Source organism: Pleurodeles waltl, chromosome 11 (genome assembly GCF_031143425.1).
Source record: "Pleurodeles waltl isolate 20211129_DDA chromosome 11, aPleWal1.hap1.20221129, whole genome shotgun sequence".
Classification (NCBI taxonomy): domain Eukaryota; kingdom Metazoa; phylum Chordata; class Amphibia; order Caudata; family Salamandridae; genus Pleurodeles; species Pleurodeles waltl.
The window spans coordinates 739,032,334-739,050,776 of record NC_090450.1 but is presented as its reverse complement, the minus strand read 5'-3'; the positions used below and the strand labels follow the sequence as shown (position 1 = coordinate 739,050,776).

The 18,443-nt window shown below is 44.4% G+C and overlaps 1 protein-coding gene across 1 annotated transcript in view; it reads left to right on the top strand.

Moving 5' to 3' along the window:
- Positions 1-18,443, top strand: part of LOC138266081 (trichohyalin-like) — a 475,778-nt gene that overhangs the window by 60,721 nt on the left and 396,614 nt on the right. The window contains exon 5 of the mRNA XM_069214443.1: positions 5,045-6,424. Within this exon, the coding sequence (XP_069070544.1) occupies positions 5,045-6,424 (1,380 nt within the window). The remainder of the gene's footprint in view (positions 1-5,044; positions 6,425-18,443) is intronic.

The window sequence follows — 18,443 nt, the reverse complement described above, 5'->3', positions numbered from 1 at the left end:
AAATCTATAATATTAAACGTTTTGTCAAGTCTTTCCGCAGTTTCAGGATCCCCCCCAACCAAGCTTCCTTCACAGAGTGCAGGAACCACACCTTTTCAATCGCCAACTACAGACTAATAGTAGTTTTTCCATTAGTGTGCCAAAATGGGGTTGGTAAAATTTAGTAGGAAGTTCTTCTTTCCCACTTTTCATAAGCGGAAGAGATGCAATTGCTCCTTTCTTTGACAGTGGGACATGTATCTGTTCTCTTTGTTTAGGGCTACTTCTTGGTATGACCACTGTTTGCAGCAATACTTTTGCTGCTTGTTTTATAAGGGATGTTGTACCTAGAGTACGGTGTGCCTGATTTAGAGTTTGGGGGACCAAGTTTGCTCCATCTGGATGGCGGAGGGCAATACCTCAGCCACCCCAAGGGATCTCCACCCGCCAAATGTACAGTGGTCTGCCGATCCTGAAGACCGCTCTCTGAATTGACAAGAACTGCCTTCATAGCAGCTGCTTTCTCTGTAGGACAAGTTTGATGAATGGTGGTGTTTGTTTTTCAAAAATAAACTCTCAAAGCGAGTTTGTTTTTGAAAAATAAAACAACCAATTCCCCACACACCTTAAGGTGCGGGGTCATTATTGTTTTTTTCCTGCCCCGTAACAGCCAAGTTTCAGAGCCAGGTTCCCTGTCAGTGAGGGGGAAGGGAATAAAAGACTACACCATCCACCCTAAGTAGCGTGGATTGGTGTAACATGCTTCCTCAGACATCCCCTATTCCATTGGGTTGTCAGAACAAGTATTCCTAGATAGAGCCACTGGGGGCTCCATCGACTGCATACTTAGAGTTCGTCCGACTCTGAATGAGACAGGTGGACCAAAGGTTTGGTGGATATAGTACACATTTGCAACAGAGTACCGTGTCCACCAAACTCTGAATCAGCCCCTAAGCCTGTTTCCCTTTTGTTCAGTGTCTGAAACCTTGTCAAACCTCTCCTGCCTTTCACCCCCAAAGTCTAATGTTCTGAACATGTTATTATGCATTACTTACTCTCACTACATATCTGAATCCTGACTGACATTCATTCTCCATTGCAGCGCTGCCTTCTGTCTGTCACCACATCTGTGGCTTGGTTCCCCAACACCATACTGCAGACCTGTACATCTATCATAGAGCTCCGCAGCCCTCAATGCACAGCCTGCACATGGGGACTGTTGTGCTTACTTGGGGACACGGGGGCCTACATCAAATGTATCTAAATCTACCACAAATCGATGCGGAATGATGTTTGTTCACAATCCTCCGGTCCGGAACTTTTAAAACATATTTTAAACCATGTCAAATCTTAATAGTGGGAGTTCTGTAGGAAGAGAGGGAGGTGTCTAACAATTTTGTATTTATATAGGAGTCTTACCCACTTGTGTAACACATTTTCCCACCTTATCTCCCTTTCTTTTGTTGCTTACCTCCTTTACCTAAATAGAATTCAGCATTAGGTGTCTCTGTTTCATTGTAAAATGTATTTTTTTCATTTATTCATTCTTAAGGCACTCCCTACATGCACAGGCAGCATTTATATATTTATTTATAAGACACCCCCTACATGCATAGTATAATGGTGCAGTTAACCAAGAAGGCAGAGTGGAAACTTAAAGAACAACAGATGGACAGAAAAATACCCAATAAGGGACTAACCAACAAAATAGGCTTTTACCGTTTCTTGAAAATTACGTTTGTCATCAGTGCACCATATTTCCAGCTGGAAAGCGTTTCATAAGTGAGGCTCTAGGACACAAAGATCTTCCTTCATACCATTCCTTTATACAGGTATCATTAAGATGGAGAGTGCCAACTCTCAACCTAGTCCACTCTGGGACATAAGGGGCAACCGGGAAGGAAAACTAGACTCGTCTTGAGGAAGGTGCAAAGGACAAGGGCATCATAGAGCACCCTGAAGTGGATTCTGTCTTTAATGGGCAATCACTGGACAGATCATTTGGCTGATGTGACATGGTAAAACATATGTAGCTTACGTCAGTCTATATTTCGAATCTTTCATATAAAAATTAGGAAGTCTGGACGTTGAAGATGGAGTGCATTTTTGTAGTGCAGGCAACACTATCGCATGCGTATTACTGGAGAGAAACAGCAAGCACTTGAATCGAATCTGTTAGAAGCAAACGAACGGACCACACCTGTTGCACTTACGAGAGAAAAGAATGATCTTTATCATAATAGAAGTCCAGGTTCTGTTGTTTAGCTATATAAGTTGGTAGTGAGCCTAGAGCTGACTCAAACTACAAATTTTTACTTCAGCGTGATATGTCCCCTGTATTTAGTGTACAAATGTCACTTCTTTATGTATTGTGTGCCTCTGAAATACATTAGTTTCTTATAAATTAAAGTGTGAGATGTTTTTGGATATTAAGTTTCTGAGCTTTCCACCTCCTGTTCTTTGTGCCTGTCAAGGAAGGGGTGCTGATCATAATGAAGTTATGGTCATTTGGTCCTAGATATGTAAGCTTTGAATAAACAAGGGGCTTTGAGGTTATAGTTGCGGCGCCCAGGTCCATGAGTGCACCAATAGCAAATGTTCTTCGCGATACCATATTTTGCAGTATTTGTTCCATCTGCCATGGCCTATCGCCCCCTCACCTCCACCCACCCCCGCCTCCACTACCCCCCAAAGTTACGGTCATGTTGCGCCAGGGTCCTGTGGAGGAAGTAGGGAGCAGTCAGGGGAGTCGGTATTGGGTTCTTTCAAGCATTCTACTAAGGTATCGCAGGCCCTCACTGTGTCCATGGTGCTGCGTCCTCTCCTCACCTTCCTCACCTCTTGGAATAGTACTGCTACCTTCTATCCTGCCCACACAGTGAGGGACTCTCTCCATTTGCATACTAGAGGGCTCAGGATTAGGGCTAAATCTACAAATTTGGTTATTTTGTGCTTGGTCAGTCGAGGGAACTCTCCCTACAGGCAAGTCGGTGCAGAGCAGGGAAGTGTTCTGTCCGTAACGTCATTAATGCAGGTCACCACTCCCTCCCAGTAATCTTGCAGATTAGGGCAGTTCCATACCATATGGAGCAGTTCGGCTCCCTGTTCTCCACAGCATGGGCACTGCACATTTTGCAATTCATAGGTTTGCATGATTTTATCTGGGGTTAGGTAAGCTCTGTGTAAGAAATAGTAATCCATTCATTTGAATTTGGCGTTACGGGATACCGTATATATGTTGGCAAGGATTGTGGCCCAGTGGTTGTCTGTAATTGGGAGTTCAACATCATCCTCCCTTTTTTAACGTAGTTCATCTGTAGGTGTATTAATATCTACTCAGAGTGCCTCGTATAGACGTGTAATTGCCCATTGTTTGCCGGTTTTGGTGCAGAGTATGCTACTACTCTGGTGGGCCGTAGGCTCCCTCCTTACCCTTTCCCCAGTGGTTTTGCACCACTATCACCACTGCCACCACTGCACAATACATTGTAAGTAAGAATTTCTCTGGGGGTAACCTTGTATGTCGCTACCATCTCTTGAAAGGACAGCAATTCGCCATACCTGATGAAATCACCCACGTGGGTTATGCCATATGTTGCCCATTTTATAACTCCCCATAGGGCACCCATTCCGGTTATAGTCCCCCATGGCCTGCAACAGCAAGTCTGAGGACTATGGTTTGAGGGTTTGATTGCACTGTAGGCAACGCAGCCAACAGTGTTGGATCGTCTGGAGCTCCCAGTGGCAGGTCGTTTGGGTGACATGAGGATCCGAAACAAAGCGCTGACGGTCGGGGTGCCCTCTGTGACCTCTCTCTCGGGACTCAGTTGGATGTGGAGCCCCTGATTGAACCATTGGATTTGGGCTGCCAGGTAGTACATTTCAAGGTCAGGTGCGGCTAGTTCCCCTTCAGTGGCGGGCCTGCTTAATTTGGACAATACCACTCTACACCTACCCGTGCCCCATATAAGTCCACTGTCAGTGAATTTAGTTCTGTGAAAAGTTTGCAAGGGATCATTATTGGTAAAGTAACAAAAAAGTAATGTAGGCAGGGCAGTGTCACCATCTACGCCACCGCTATACGTCCTGCCACAGACACAGGAAGGGTTTTCCAAAAAACACACACCAACAGAAATTCATACTAGCTTTTTTTTTATTTTATTTTTTACTATTACATGTTTTGGCCTTCGTGGTCAAAGTATTTGGTCAATTTCTGAAATAATTCTTTACTCTGTGCTGGTTTGTGAGAGATTGATCCACCTGCAACTAACAGGAAACAACACTCTATTCCAACTGTTACCTTTTCAGGGTCTATCATTAGAGAACCATTTCGCAAACAAGACTTATTCCACCGTCCCCATTTTAGCTTCCACAGCAATTTGACTGCACCTCAGTCAAGTGGATAAAACAGTCAACTGTATTCACTGCTGGTTTTCCAAGCATTAGCACAAGCAAAGTTGCATTCAGCAAGCCATGCAAAAATCATCCATATTTCATTAGATTTACCGAAGGATATTGAAAAAGCCAGTCCTACTTTGCTCTGACAAATCAAAACCCTTCCTTTACTGGGTTAATCTGAAATTGTGTCTTCCAGTATAAGCTGTCGATAAGTGGAGGTTAATCATACCTGCGTGCCTACTTCTCAATGTGCCCTTACAACAACAACATTCTTGAGGGCCAAATGAAAGCTGGAGTAGAACTTCCTTCAAAAGCTTCATCAGAAACATTAGTATAGTTGTGGGAGGTGCATGAAGGGGTAGAGAAATTAAAATATAGACATTTAGGTTGAGTTGTTCAAAGATCAGTTAAATGCCTCGAGCATTGCCATGTCTCAATTGAGTTTTTGAACTGTGCTTTTTGATAGTGAGGTTGCCTTCAGTTCTTAGCCTCTCAAAAGCGATGAGCTATTGTCATTTTTTTTTAGCTGACAGTAAACATCTCTGAGTTGGTGCTGGGTTAAGTTTTGACCCAAGTATTGCTGATTTCTGCAGATTATTTTATGTGTACTCTGAGCAGTGACTCATTAAGCTTTTTGTTTGTTTTTTTACTTCCTTCTCATTTACAGAAATGGAAGGACACGATGAAAATGCTTTCATTGGGGCCACTGACAACACCTCTAACAGTACTGCTGATCAGGATGAAGAAAAATATACCAAAAGGGAGGAGTACAAGTGGAGGCTGACACAGCTCCTGGGCACACAGGAGACAGGAAATATGGGATACATGAGTGACTCAAATTCTGCAGAAAGTGTCTGCACAGAGGACTTTGTCACAAGGTTTCGGGAGGGAATGGTTGATCCAAAAATGAATTCAGCTACAGAAATAGATCATGAAAAATCCTCATTATGTGATATTGAGACTTCAGCCTTCAAAGACCCTCAGTCTGCAGAAGGCAATTGCCCAGACATGTCAGTGGGAAAAACACATTTAGCAACCCTTGCAGATAGTTGTAGTACTGCTGGTGACACCTTTGCCATGAACACAGCAAAGAGGCAGGATATTCTGCAGCAGTTTAAGATGGAGTTACAGAACACTTTACAGTTAACAGTGACTACCAGTGCGGGTAAAAAGACGAGACATAGGACTAACAGCCAAGAATCCTTGGGAGGAAGGATTTCGCGACTCAGCCAAATAAACGTTATCAGATCGCAGAGCCTTCTATATGAGGAACTGATGAGCAATGGTGAAAGTACCTGTTTATCTGAAGGCCACACAGAATTACAATTATCTTTTGATTCAGAGAATATGAGTAGTGTTGATACATGCATCCCTGGAAGCCTTCAACAAGATCAAAAATCTGTTGGGGTCTTGTCTGAGGAGCGTGAACATAAACATGACATATTGTTGCCTTTAAATAACCCCTTGACAAGAGAGGAGCAACAGTGTGATGATCAGAACAGACCTTCAGAAGATAATACAATTTTACCAGAAGTCCCCAGTATTAAGCCCCAGTCTTTGCAGGACAAACCAGAAATTCTAGAAATTATGTTGCCTGATAACCTTCCTACTAACTTATTACCCAGTTGTCAATCATTGGCTTCTCCAAAGGAGCTGAGAATGAAATCAACACAGATCGATGATGTTGACTCTCTAGAGAAATGCAGAAGTTTAAAGGAACCTGAAGAACTTAGATGTACATCTAACTTTTTTTGTGATAACACAGACTTTACCAAGAGTTCTGAACTGATCCAAAAATCTCCACTCAAGGCAAGTAAAGAACGGCAAAACATAGGAGCCGACACATTCAATAGCAACTTTGGAATTGCCCATTATACTAGAGAACAAAAAGAAGAAAGTAGAGAAGTAGGACTCTGTGAGATAGAAAAACAGTCTTTACGTTTTGGAACTACTTTGCCTTCTGATTCAGGTTCCATCTACAAAGACGAAAATGGCCACACCAATCTACATTACGTACAGAACGGAAAAACAGGCAGCATGAGTTCATGTAAGTGGTAACATCAGACAGTTGAACTCCAGAGGGAATATCTTTAAAAACGTAAACGTTCTTAGAGCTTTTAGTAACCTTGTCATTTGGTTTTCCCACTTTTGGTAGATCCTCTTTCTCTCATTCCATGCCTGCTTAAATTTTGCCATCTTAACGTTATTTCTCCTAAGGGTACAGGTTACTGCCTCCGTGTTGAGATTTGTTTGTGCATTCTTGTGCTAGCTAGAATTGACCTCCTTGCTGATCCAAGTATTGCTCACATGATGTTTTGCACTAAGAGTAGAATAACATAATGTTCTTTTAAGTTTCATCTGTTCAAAGACATTGCTTTCTGGTTGAAAAAAAACTGTGGACTTCTATGGAGCCATCTTGAAGCCACTCAGTATCACTCCTTTGTCCTCGTTCATCACAGAGACTGGCAATACAGTGACCTCTGAATCTGAGATGTTTACTGCAGTTCTACCCTAGCAATGAGGTCAGCACAGACCTTGAGTTGGTATTGTATATTCTAACCTTCATAGTTGATCAGAGTGCTTATCCAAATCCACGCTGGTAGCAATGCCCTACCACTACAACCACTCAACGTACTCTCCAGTTCCTTTCTTCTGGTTAGAGGAATTAAGAGTGTGGTACATTGCCCTTCAACTACCCTTAATACATGTGAAAAAGCAGTGTTCTTCAGTGCTGATACTTTAAAAATGCATGGTCAGTCAAATGCAAATCTGGAGAGTTCTGTTTTCAGATTACTCTGTTTGCAGGTGTTTGGAGCTTGCACCTAACGTTTGGTTTGGCTTATTTCAAAGTCTTGGGTGCTGTAGTCTAGGGTACCTGCCTCAAAGTTCTGGCCTTTTGAAGCCTTGTTTTTGAGGTGGTTGGGTTTAATGCAGTGCTTGTTTCTTTTTACTTTTTTAAAGCTTTAATTACTCCATGTGTACATTCTCTCCATAATTCTTGTTGCAGTACATATGACAAGCAGTATTTTCTTTTTATCTAACCAACCAAAACTAGATGAACAAAAACATACTACCAACCCACCTAATCATTTTCAATCCATCCCTGCAGTTGCATGAAGTAGCCAAAAGATTGTTCTGGTTACTTACTATCCCTCAGAGAAGCTTAAATATCCCAGGTACTTCCTCAGAAGAGCCCATATATGATGATGCTTTGAAGCTGTAGGTACATTTTAAATATAGGCCTTTTCAAGTCCATTACATTTGGTCAATTCTTTGAACTCCTTTGATGTTGGTACAATAGTCTTAAACTAAACCACCGCAACCTGGAAATTGACAATTAATTGATAGTGCTAAACTCACAAACTGTTGATGCTATGGATGGTTCTTCGATAACCCAGCTATCATTATCATTAGTTCCCATAGAGGCCACATCCTGCAATATTACCAAGTACGTCATCTGTATCAATTCAGTATAGCTGCACCATTGCACAATCCCAGACTGAGTGTCAGAAATAAGCTTCTGGGGCACCACATCGGTTACATGTGCCATAAGCACTGGAAAAAGCCTTTTTAGATTCCGTGGAGTAAAATGGAAATGGTGTAGATCAGGTTCTCCAACGCGTAGCTTGTAAGCTGCTGGCATCTTGCCAGGTACCTATAAGTAACTCTATGTGCAGCCCAGCCTACTTCATTCGAAGCTTTTGCTTTCTTGAATTAATAGATGGTAATCCAAAATTCAAAAACATTTATTTGAAACAAAATGTCTACTTTCATAGTTTCATAATTTATAAGCAGAAAAATGTCTGAATTTGCAAAATGTTATTAAATCTATTGTTTCTGCGATGAGTCATGTAGCTTTGTTATGACATTATTATTATTATTATTACCACCATAGTGCCAGGAGCGTTGCAGCTATGGCTGTGCATGTATTAGCCAAGTAGAGGTATTGAAAACTGACTCCTTTTTAGTAGTACTGCTGGCAGCAGCCCATCCTGATGCAATAAGGTAATTACTTGTAGTAATTTTGTATATGGTGGCAACTAATGTCATCTTGTCTGATGTGGGTTACAGTGGAGTAATGTAAAATGATAGATGCCCCCTGCATAATTTAGTTGGGGCCCCTGAGACTTCCGTATCTCCCGGAAATGCATAGCCCCTAACTTTAATGGGGTCCTCCTGGAGGGTATGGGTTCCCCTGCATCTCAGGGCCTTGTGTTCCTTGGTTTGACCCCACAAGTATTGCCAGTTTCCATCTAAGATATTAGCCGAAGCACAACTCTCAACTACTCCTACTCTACTCTCAGTGGTCCCTATTTACATAATCAAGACTACCCTACCCCCTCCACCCATCTTGAGTGTTTCAAGCAAGCTTTAAATTGTGCCAGGAATCAACAATTTAGTTAATGGATGCATTCAGGTCACAGTGTTACCGAAACTACGGTAGGTTCAGCTTTGTGACGTTCTGGAACAGGTCGCCCTCTGTTTAAACAGTGCTAGTTGTAGGAACCACTAGTTTGTTTATGTAGCTCGGGAATGGGGAGTCTGCAGTCGGCTGATCCATCCTTGACGTATGCTGTTTCCAAGACTAGACCATCATATCCTACACATTGCCGGGAGCTGGTGATGTCTCATGCAGGAGGAGGAGGGGCAGTTTGGCGCGAAGGAGCAGCAGCGGAGCCACAGACTAACAGAGCAGCAGAGCCCGTCGGGCTCATCACTCGTCAGGCTAGTCACTGTTGGAAAAGGAGCTGACGGTCTGCCGCGTTATGCGATCTGCAGTTTGCAGTCGGTGGTACAGGTGGGTGGGTGTAGGGGATAGGTGATAGGGCGGGCGCTCTACCTCTCCTTCCTTCCTTCTGCAGCTACTTCCTACCTGCATAATCGCCACAACCGCCATAGCTGCCATTCACCAGCGGAGCAAGGCTCACGCAACTATAAAGGCTATGTGAAGGCTATGCCCTGAACCCGTACCTTTTGCCATCTATGATTTTTGCCTACCGCTCCTGCTGTATAACCACCACATAATTGCTGTATTCTCTGTATTTCTGGGCAATTGCATGTCTGGCATCCAGCTTCTCAAGACACAGCCACGTTGTGGAGTCAGACAGCAAAAGACTAACAGTCTGCAGTAGATTGCAGCAGATTGCAATTGATTTGTGTCAGATTGCAACAGATTGTGAAACACTGCAGCTTGTATATACAAGCTCTGGGAGTGAAATTAAATATACAGCAGCACATATATATGTATATATAGCAAATATACTGCATAGTCCTGCAAGGTCTTGCAGAACGTGGAAATATTTCAGCAAGAGTCTCATAGCTGAGTGCACCAGAGGGCTTGGCGGCTCGCTCAGAGCAGAAGGCTGTCGGTTGCTGAGAGCTCGAGCAAAGTTGGTGGTGGTCATCCGTAACGGGGGTGCCTGTCAGTCGGTGAGTGGGGCAGCAGAGGCGACTGAGCCAGGTCTTGGTGTGGATTATGGCACTGCTACTCCCCACGCTTCCTTACACTGCTGTTGCACCTTTCAACCACCCCTGCTCCTCTTTTTCGCAGCCTTTGGGGACCCCCTCATTGACTCCTTATTGACTTTCCATCATAAAGATGTGTGGACTCGTGTCCTTGCCCCCTCTGCAAAAACTCACCTACATGGGCAGGGTGTGGCTAAGGTCAATTACAGAGTCAACAATACCATCCTACTTGTCCCGAGCCTTTTGGAAATAACCGTAGCACCATAAGCCTATTTGAGGCCAGCACAGCCATCATTGAGGTTAGGGCAAACAAGAAGGCTACCACCAGCTAAACACAAGGGAAGAAAACATAAGAGGAAACCGCAACAACTCCAAACTCACATACAAATACAGCCAGGCTTTTCCCTCATTGAAATTGAATCTGACAAGAAGAAGGACCCAATAAGTAGCGGGACTGGAGAGGTCAAAGCCAATGTCAAGAAGTGCTGTACGAGTTCATTTCAACGAAACATTTACTAAAAATTCTGCCTCCTAAAAGATGCGGGGTCAGCCCCCTTTTCAAGTGACAGCGGGATTTATGGTCTCCAGCTTCCTTTTCAACCACTAGACACAGGCAGCCAAGCAAAGGAAGGCACCTCTCGGCCACTGGTTGCTAAGGTTGATTGAGCATTGAACCTGCTCTTGGCCCTGGCAAGGTATTGGCAGTCCCAAGGCAGACTAGGCTCTTGGTTTGTGTGGACGTTATCGCAACTCATGAGCAGGACCAGCGAGTGGGTTTGCCTAGCAGCGGCAGTCACCACCCCAAATTATCAACACGGAGTCTGGCTGGCTTCACGCTCAGCCCAAAAAATAAGCCCATAGAAGTAGAAGTAGTTTGTAGTAGTCCGAACGACAGCAGCCATAGCAATGGGCTGCTGAATTGCCAAACAAACGAGTCTTTAAGAATAACCCAGGAGATCAGCCCGACCTCTTTGACCCCTAGACCTAACCTCTTCCTGCGACGTGGAGGCCCAAGTTTTTCCCGCTTTCCAGTCGTCTTCTTCATTGCCAAACCGTGGTAAGCCACATCTCTTATCTCCTGCGCCCCTTGACGACCAGGACAGTGCTTAGGAGTTACCGGTGGAGGAGCATGGTTCGCTCCCATACCTGGATATATCTAAGATTGGGAGGACATGTTAGCATCATACCCTCAAAATGCATCCCTGTGCACCAACACTGCAAATAACACAGGAAGCCATGCAATAGTCCCCAGTGCAACCAGAGAAACAAAGTTCAATCAAGGCAGTGATGATCGGCCCAACATGGACAGCGCCTGGGCAACATTGCTCAATACCATGCAACTCCTGGTAGTGGCCCTCCATTAACAAGCAGATAAAATAGATGTCCAGCTAACTCTACTTAACACCTTGGCAACCTTGTTTCGGGCATCAATAAGAAGTTAGGAAACCTGAACTTGCTTATCGAGTGGACTCAGTGTGAACCACTCAATGTCACTCTAGATGCGGGTGTTGGCCAATTGTGGAAAAACTATCTTCTCTTCCTGCCATGCTAAGTAATCTCTGTAAGGACTTTAAAATGGAGGCCCTGGGTAGTTTGGCCCCAGTGCCAAAGGAGCAGTCCCCCTTACCTATTCAGGAACCTGCGCCAGTCGCATTTATCAGTTGTCCAGAGCAACCTTCTGACAATCAGTCGGAGCAAACAGGACATCGCCCAGAAGTTTACACTTAGTTTCTCCAGAACCTGCAGCCCTTTCGATCTCAAGTTCCGAAAGAGATCCTGCTCTAGTATCTCTCTTTTAGCCACCAGCAGGTTTAAAACCGGGAGCAATTGCAACTCCGACCACTCAGTCAACAGAACCTTCAGTAGTCCACTGTGAAAAATCAGCAGCAAGGCGCAGAGAAGAGCTTCCTAGTCTCCTAGCCAACAGTAGGTCTAAAACTGGGAGCAACTGCATGCCAGGCCACTCGGCCATCAGAGCTTTCAGTGGCTCATAACGCAAAACCACCTCACAGCCGCATGGCCCAGAGAGTAATTCTGGAATGCACCCGAGGACCCTAGCTATCACTCTTTCCAGGTCCTCATCCTCGACAAGCAATTCTCTTGGACCTCCAAAGGAGGGCACCTTACAGAAAGGAAAGGCCCAGACAACTAGAGACGTGGGCATGGGAACTGAACTGCTCAACGCTGACAGGTGCATGGATAGCCGGCCTTATCTTACATCACCCAGTACCTCAACCCTGGACACAACTCTGCCGACAACCTGCCCTGAGTTAAATGTCCACCTATGGGGGCCAGAATCTTGGAAGCTGCATCTCTCTCCGAGGAGACCTCTGTCCGCTCATTAAATTACAACTGTACTATAGACACAGCAACGTGCTGGCAGAGGCGAGCATTAAGGGACCAAATGCCACCTTTTACACAGTCTCCAGGACGTCTTGACTTACCAGACACAGGCTCCATCCAAGGTGAGCCACACATCGGACAGTGGGCGGAGGCTAGGAAACCGAGACCAATCTATGCCTGCAGGTCACAGGTGTGACACATCGCTCAGGAGCTATGCTCCATCAACCTCGGGAGGAGACCAGCTCACAGTCCAATACAAAAATCCTCATCTTCAGACCCAAATATAAATAAAGAGGAAATTGGGATGTTTTAAACGGAGGCAATATTCTACTGCTTCTATCACACATTCTGTCTTTCGCCGGTCTGCTTTCAATGGCTCTCAGGTTCATAGAGTTTATCCGCACTGAACCGCCATCGGTGGGTGAAGCTACCAAAACAACCTGGAGCACATCTATAATTACACAGAAAATTATTGTGGAATGCTCTACCCTTGGGAGTTGGAGGATAAACATTTCCCCTTTTTTTGAGCCAGGCGACCCGACACCTCTGCTACTGCTGCGGCAGAGAATAGGGCCAAGAGGTTCAAATAACACCAACACCAGCTGCATTCTGAGATGAGCCCTGGGGCTCTCACAAAAGAGGAGGAGAGATCAACTGCGGAAGCACAGAGGGGATGCGGGAATGCAACCTCACGTCACCACTCAGGCTGCAACTCTAGGTGGGTTTCAAGAACTATCAGTAACCTATCTGGTGGCCAATGACCAGACTGGGGAGATGGAGCTGATGCCAAATCCTGCAAATTACACCTTCACTTGTACTCTTGGAACATCAAGGGACTCACCAGCAAGGTCACAGACCAGCACTTTCTGTTATATCAAGGCCTTCAACATCATTTCAATATAAGAAACCTGGCAGGCAGAACCCTACCATTTGCAGGGATACCTGTGTTTTTTCGAGCCTGCAGTTAAGGAGGGAAAATATGGCCATCTACAGGGTAACCTTGGCTACCTTTGTGTCAATCGCCTGTACAGCCTGAGTGAATTTTCTAGACTTTGACTCCCCAGCCATCAAGGCAGTCAGAATTACCACCTCGCTCCAAAGCAGTACAACTGAGATAACAATCATTAATGCTTATATCCATCTGAAACGCAAAGCCAATGGCACTCAACAGTTACTATATCAGCTCGCGGAATATCTATGCGTTGGAGAATCCTAGTACACCATCCTCACAGGGGAACTAAATTTACATCTGTTGGGCTCCTCATAAGATGACGCAGTGATTGCTCAAACTTCGGTCTAGGACATATTGCTGCAAGAGCGAAGCACACAGGGCTGTCTGACTAAAACCGGGACAGGCCTCTTGAACGACCTAGAGCACTGCCACTTAATGGTCCTTAACGGCAGGTTCAAGGATGTCAATCCACCAGCGGCATCCTATTATTCCTCTACTGCCTGTACAATGATATACTACACCTACGTCTCCCTTCCCTTGTTGGGTGATCTCATTCTGCCTGGGTGACAAAGAGGACAGCGACCATTGGCCTCATGAAGCAACCTTACTAACAATTATGCCCACATTTCACTGGACGCTCCTGGCACCACGTTTACAGTAAATTATAAAAAGATAAAGTTTGGCCAGGCAATAACAGAACAACTGTCTCAGTCGGAAATGGTGCTCCTTCATGCCCAAAGAGGCTCAGCAGAAAGCGAATTAAGAAGGTGGGTGTCCTTCACCAATAATTTGGTGAAAACTTGTGCAGTACTACCATAAATTGTCATGCTACACATCCAGTGAAGTGGAGTGCACCCCAAAGGCCCAACAAACCAAGCTAAGTTTACTTAAAAGAGCCATAAATAGCATCCTAAAATCCTTACGACTAAACCCTGAGGATATTCCCTTTCAAACATTATTATAACAGCACAAAACACGTAGGAAGTTGAAGTGGGCTGCCAATAGAGCACAGGAGGATGAGGTTTGGGCAAAACTGTTGACACAAAACACAACAACGGTGCTCAACTCTGGAGAATAATAAACAATCTTACATGCCCATGACACGTGGGCATAACCTCGCTAATTGCAGAAGAGAACTGGGCAACATACATGGGGGAGCACTTCAACCATGGTGGTACCGCACTCTCCACAGATTGGACAGTTAGCACATCATTGACAAACATACTTTGAAACTCCTCTCCAAAGGAAGCGAATTTCTCAGCATACCTCCCTCTGTCAACAAATGGATCGGGGCTCTCTCCTAGGTCGGCACATGTGAACCTAATTACAGGGAGTGCAGAATTATTAGGCAAGTTGTATTTTTGAGGATTAATTTTATTATTGAACAACAACCATGTTCTCAATGAACCCAAAAAACTCATTAATATCAAAGCTGAATATTTTTGGAAGTAGTTTTTAGTTTGTTTTTAGTTTTAGCTATGTTAGGGGGATATCTGTGTGTGCAGGTGACTATCACTGTGCATAATTATTAGGCAACTTAACAAAAAAAATATATATACCCATTTCAATTATTTATTATTACCAGTGAAACCAATATAACATCTCAACATTCACAAATATACATTTCTGACATTCAAAAACAAAACAAAAACAAATCAGTGACCAATATAGCCACCTTTCTTTGCAAGGACACTCAAAAGCCTGCCATCCATGGATTCTGTCAGTGTTTTGATCTGTTCACCATCAACATTGCGTGCAGCAGCAACCACAGCCTCCCAGACACTGTTCAGAGAGGTGTACTGTTTTCCCTCCTTGTAAATCTCACATTTGATGATGGACCACAGGTTCTCAATGGGGTTCAGATCAGGTGAACAAGGAGGCCATGTCATTAGATTTCCTTCTTTTATACCCTTTCTTGCCAGCCACGCTGTGGAGTACTTGGACGCGTGTGATGGAGCATTGTCCTGCATGAAAATCATGTTTTTCTTGAAGGATGCAGACTTCTTCCTGTACCACTGCTTGAAGAAGGTGTCTTCCAGGAACTGGCAGTAGGACTGGGAGTTGAGCTTGACTCCATCCTCAACCCGAAAAGGCCCCACAAGCTCATCTTTGATGATACCAGCCCAAACCAGTACTCCACCTCCACCTTGCTGGCGTCTGAGTCGGACTGGAGCTCTCTGCCCTTTACCAATCCAGCCACGGGCCCATCCATCTGGCCCATCAAGACTCACTCTCATTTCATCAGTCCATAAAACCTTAGAAAAATCAGTCTTGAGATATTTCTTGGCCCAGTCTTGACGTTTCAGCTTGTGTGTCTTGTTCAGTGGTGGTCGTCTTTCAGCCTTTCTTACCTTGGCCATGTCTCTGAGTATTGCACACCTTGTGCTTTTGGGCACTCCAGTGATGTTGCAGCTCTGAAATATGGCCAAACTGGTGGCAAGTGGAATCGTGGCAGCTGCACGCTTGACTTTTCTCAGTTCATGGGCAGTTATTTTGCGCCTTGGTTTTTCCACACGCTTCTTGCGACCCTGTTGACTATTTTGAATGAAACGCTTGATTGTTCGATGATCACGCTTCAGAAGCTTTGCAATTTTAAGAGTGCTGCATCCCTCTGCAAGATATCTCACTATTTTTGACTTTTCTGAGCCTGTCAAGTCCTTCTTTTGACCCATTTTGCCAAAGGAAAGGAAGTTGCCTAATAATTATGCACACCTGATATAGGGTGTTGATGTCATTAGACCACACCCCTTCTCATTACAGAGATGCACATCACCTAATATGCTTAATTGGTAGTAGGCTTTCGAGCCTATACAGCTTGGAGTAAGACAACATGCATAAAGAGGATGATGTGGTCAAAATACTCATTTGCCTAATAATTCTGCACTCCCTGTAGATGGCAGATAGGTAAAGGCAGGAGTGAAGGGGCCCTGGGTCCTAATGGTATCACCATGAAGATCTTCAAAGAGAATGCAGACTTCTGGGCACTAGAGCTACTGTTTTCCGAAATTAGGCTTACTGGTACAACCCTGGATTCTTTGAGAGGATCGCTAATATTCCCAATATATAAAAGGCGGGACAAGTCCCTGACAAAAACTACAATTTAATTGCCCTAATTGACAATTAGGCAAAATATTTTGTGGGGACCCTACTTGAAGAACTTTTGGTGTGGTCAACTGTGAATGCAATAATCCCACATAATCAAACTGGATTTTCAAAAACCTCTGGGATAAATACCAACATCATGGCCATGACACTCCTTATAGACAAACTGAAAGCTTCAAAACAATCACTTAACCTTTGTCTTGTTGATTTTAGGGCAGCATTCCACCATGTGGACTGAGCCAGACTTTGGAGCAAGCTGGCAAGTTGGGGGATTCCTTGAACTGTCCTGAACATGCTAAACGTTCTTCATACAGACACATGGGTGCAGGAGAAGCTGGGTAAAAGGACGTACCTCTCAAGGTGAAGACCAACAAACAAAGGATTGAAACAGGGATATGTTCTGGCTCCCACGCTCTTCAACTTATTTCTGACCGATTTGACGCAGGCACTTGGGCACTTGATGACTGCGATTCCCATGTCCCAAGGTTGAGTGGCCTGGCGCTGTCGAGCTTCCTCTGTGCCAGCAATATAGTTCTAGTTAGCCACACCCCAGTGGGCTCACAACACAGCACAGAAATATTCTGATGAAAATGGACTAAGTGTCAACTTCGACAAGACATATACCTTGTTTATTAATTACAACAGGAAAACATTACTGCCTGGTACTGGGGCAAGACCGATTTCACGCATACAACAGAATACAAATATTTAGGGGTGATTGTGGACAAGGAAGGCAACATTACACGCCAAAGGGAAGCAATAAAATGCAAAGGGCTAGCTAGCATTGGCAGTGCCACTAAAGAACCTAAAAGTGAAAGCGTATCGAATTATCTTCAGCCTGCCAAAGTATACCTCGCCAGGACAGATTAGGCTGGAGTTCGGTCTGCCGAAACAGTCTTTGGCGCTGCAAGGAGCTTTTACCGTCTTTTTGAACAAAATCAGGAAGGTGTTGCCAGGTACCTTTAATCGCTACTTATGGCAGGAGCTGCAACATGGAGAAACATCCCCGCTGAGTCTATCCCAAGACTCCCTGATTAAGACAGGGTTAAACAAGTTGTGTGAAGCCCTGACTAGCCACTCCATCATTATTACAAAAATCAGTGTGGAAATCGATCAAGTTTTAATCGCTAGTAGAAAACAAGGGAGTTTTTCCGGGCGAAGCTCACACCTGGATAGTATTGTACACCTATACCACACCAGCACCCCAGAAATATCTAAGTCTAGGCTTTTCCAGATCTTCCAAAGAGCAATTTTTGAAACGCCCTCTGGGAATGCTGCCCTGCTCCCTGCATCTTCCTTGCTGGCAGAGAGCATCTACAACGAAGGTCTGTAGACTATGTGGCAGAGACACGAAAGATATGCCACATTTGTTATGCACCTGCAGGGAACGGTTGGAAGAAAGAAGACAGCTGTTAAAAGCTCCCTTCAACCAAAGAGGGATCCGTTCTCGGAACAGGCCGTGATGGCCTGCTTCGCCCCTGGAGATCCACAACTAATCTGTCGATTTGTAAAATGTATCACCTTAGAGCTTAAGAAACTGCTAAAAAAGGACATTGAGAAGCCTTGATCAGGACTTACCTGGTAACCAGCCGCACTGGCATGTGTCTTACTCACTGTTAAAATTGAAGCGATGGTTATGTGGATGCACTCAGCACCATTTGCATGGAGGCCCCGAGGGCGGGGAGTCCCTTGGTTCCTTTTATATTGAGCAGATCCAAGAAATGCACAAAACACTTGTGGTTTTTATATAACTTGGCACTTTGGTACCTGTTTTTTTAATATGAGCTGCCAGGGTGGGGCTTCTGCCTGTAATCAGGCACAAATCAGTTTTATGAGGCGTCCTTAGCACTTAACAGTGCACCTGGTCTCTCCAAAGGGGCATGGGGCCCTGAATAACACCATCTGTAAGCAGGCCTCACTAATCTGTAAATGAACCTAACATCACAGCAGTTTTGAGATTAGGTGGGGATGAGGCTTTAACAAACGCTATTGTTTAATTTTAGTATCTCTGCAAATAAAAAAATAATTAAAATATATACGCATTAATTTCACTATTAATTGTTTGCCCCTCACTGAGTATCATCCCTTCAATAGATATGTCCAGGCACATTCAGCACACTTATGAGAGCACACAGTCCTGTGTAATCCAAACTGTGGCATAATTTGCCCTTCTCCATGGCTAAAAGGAAGACATTGTTTCTTG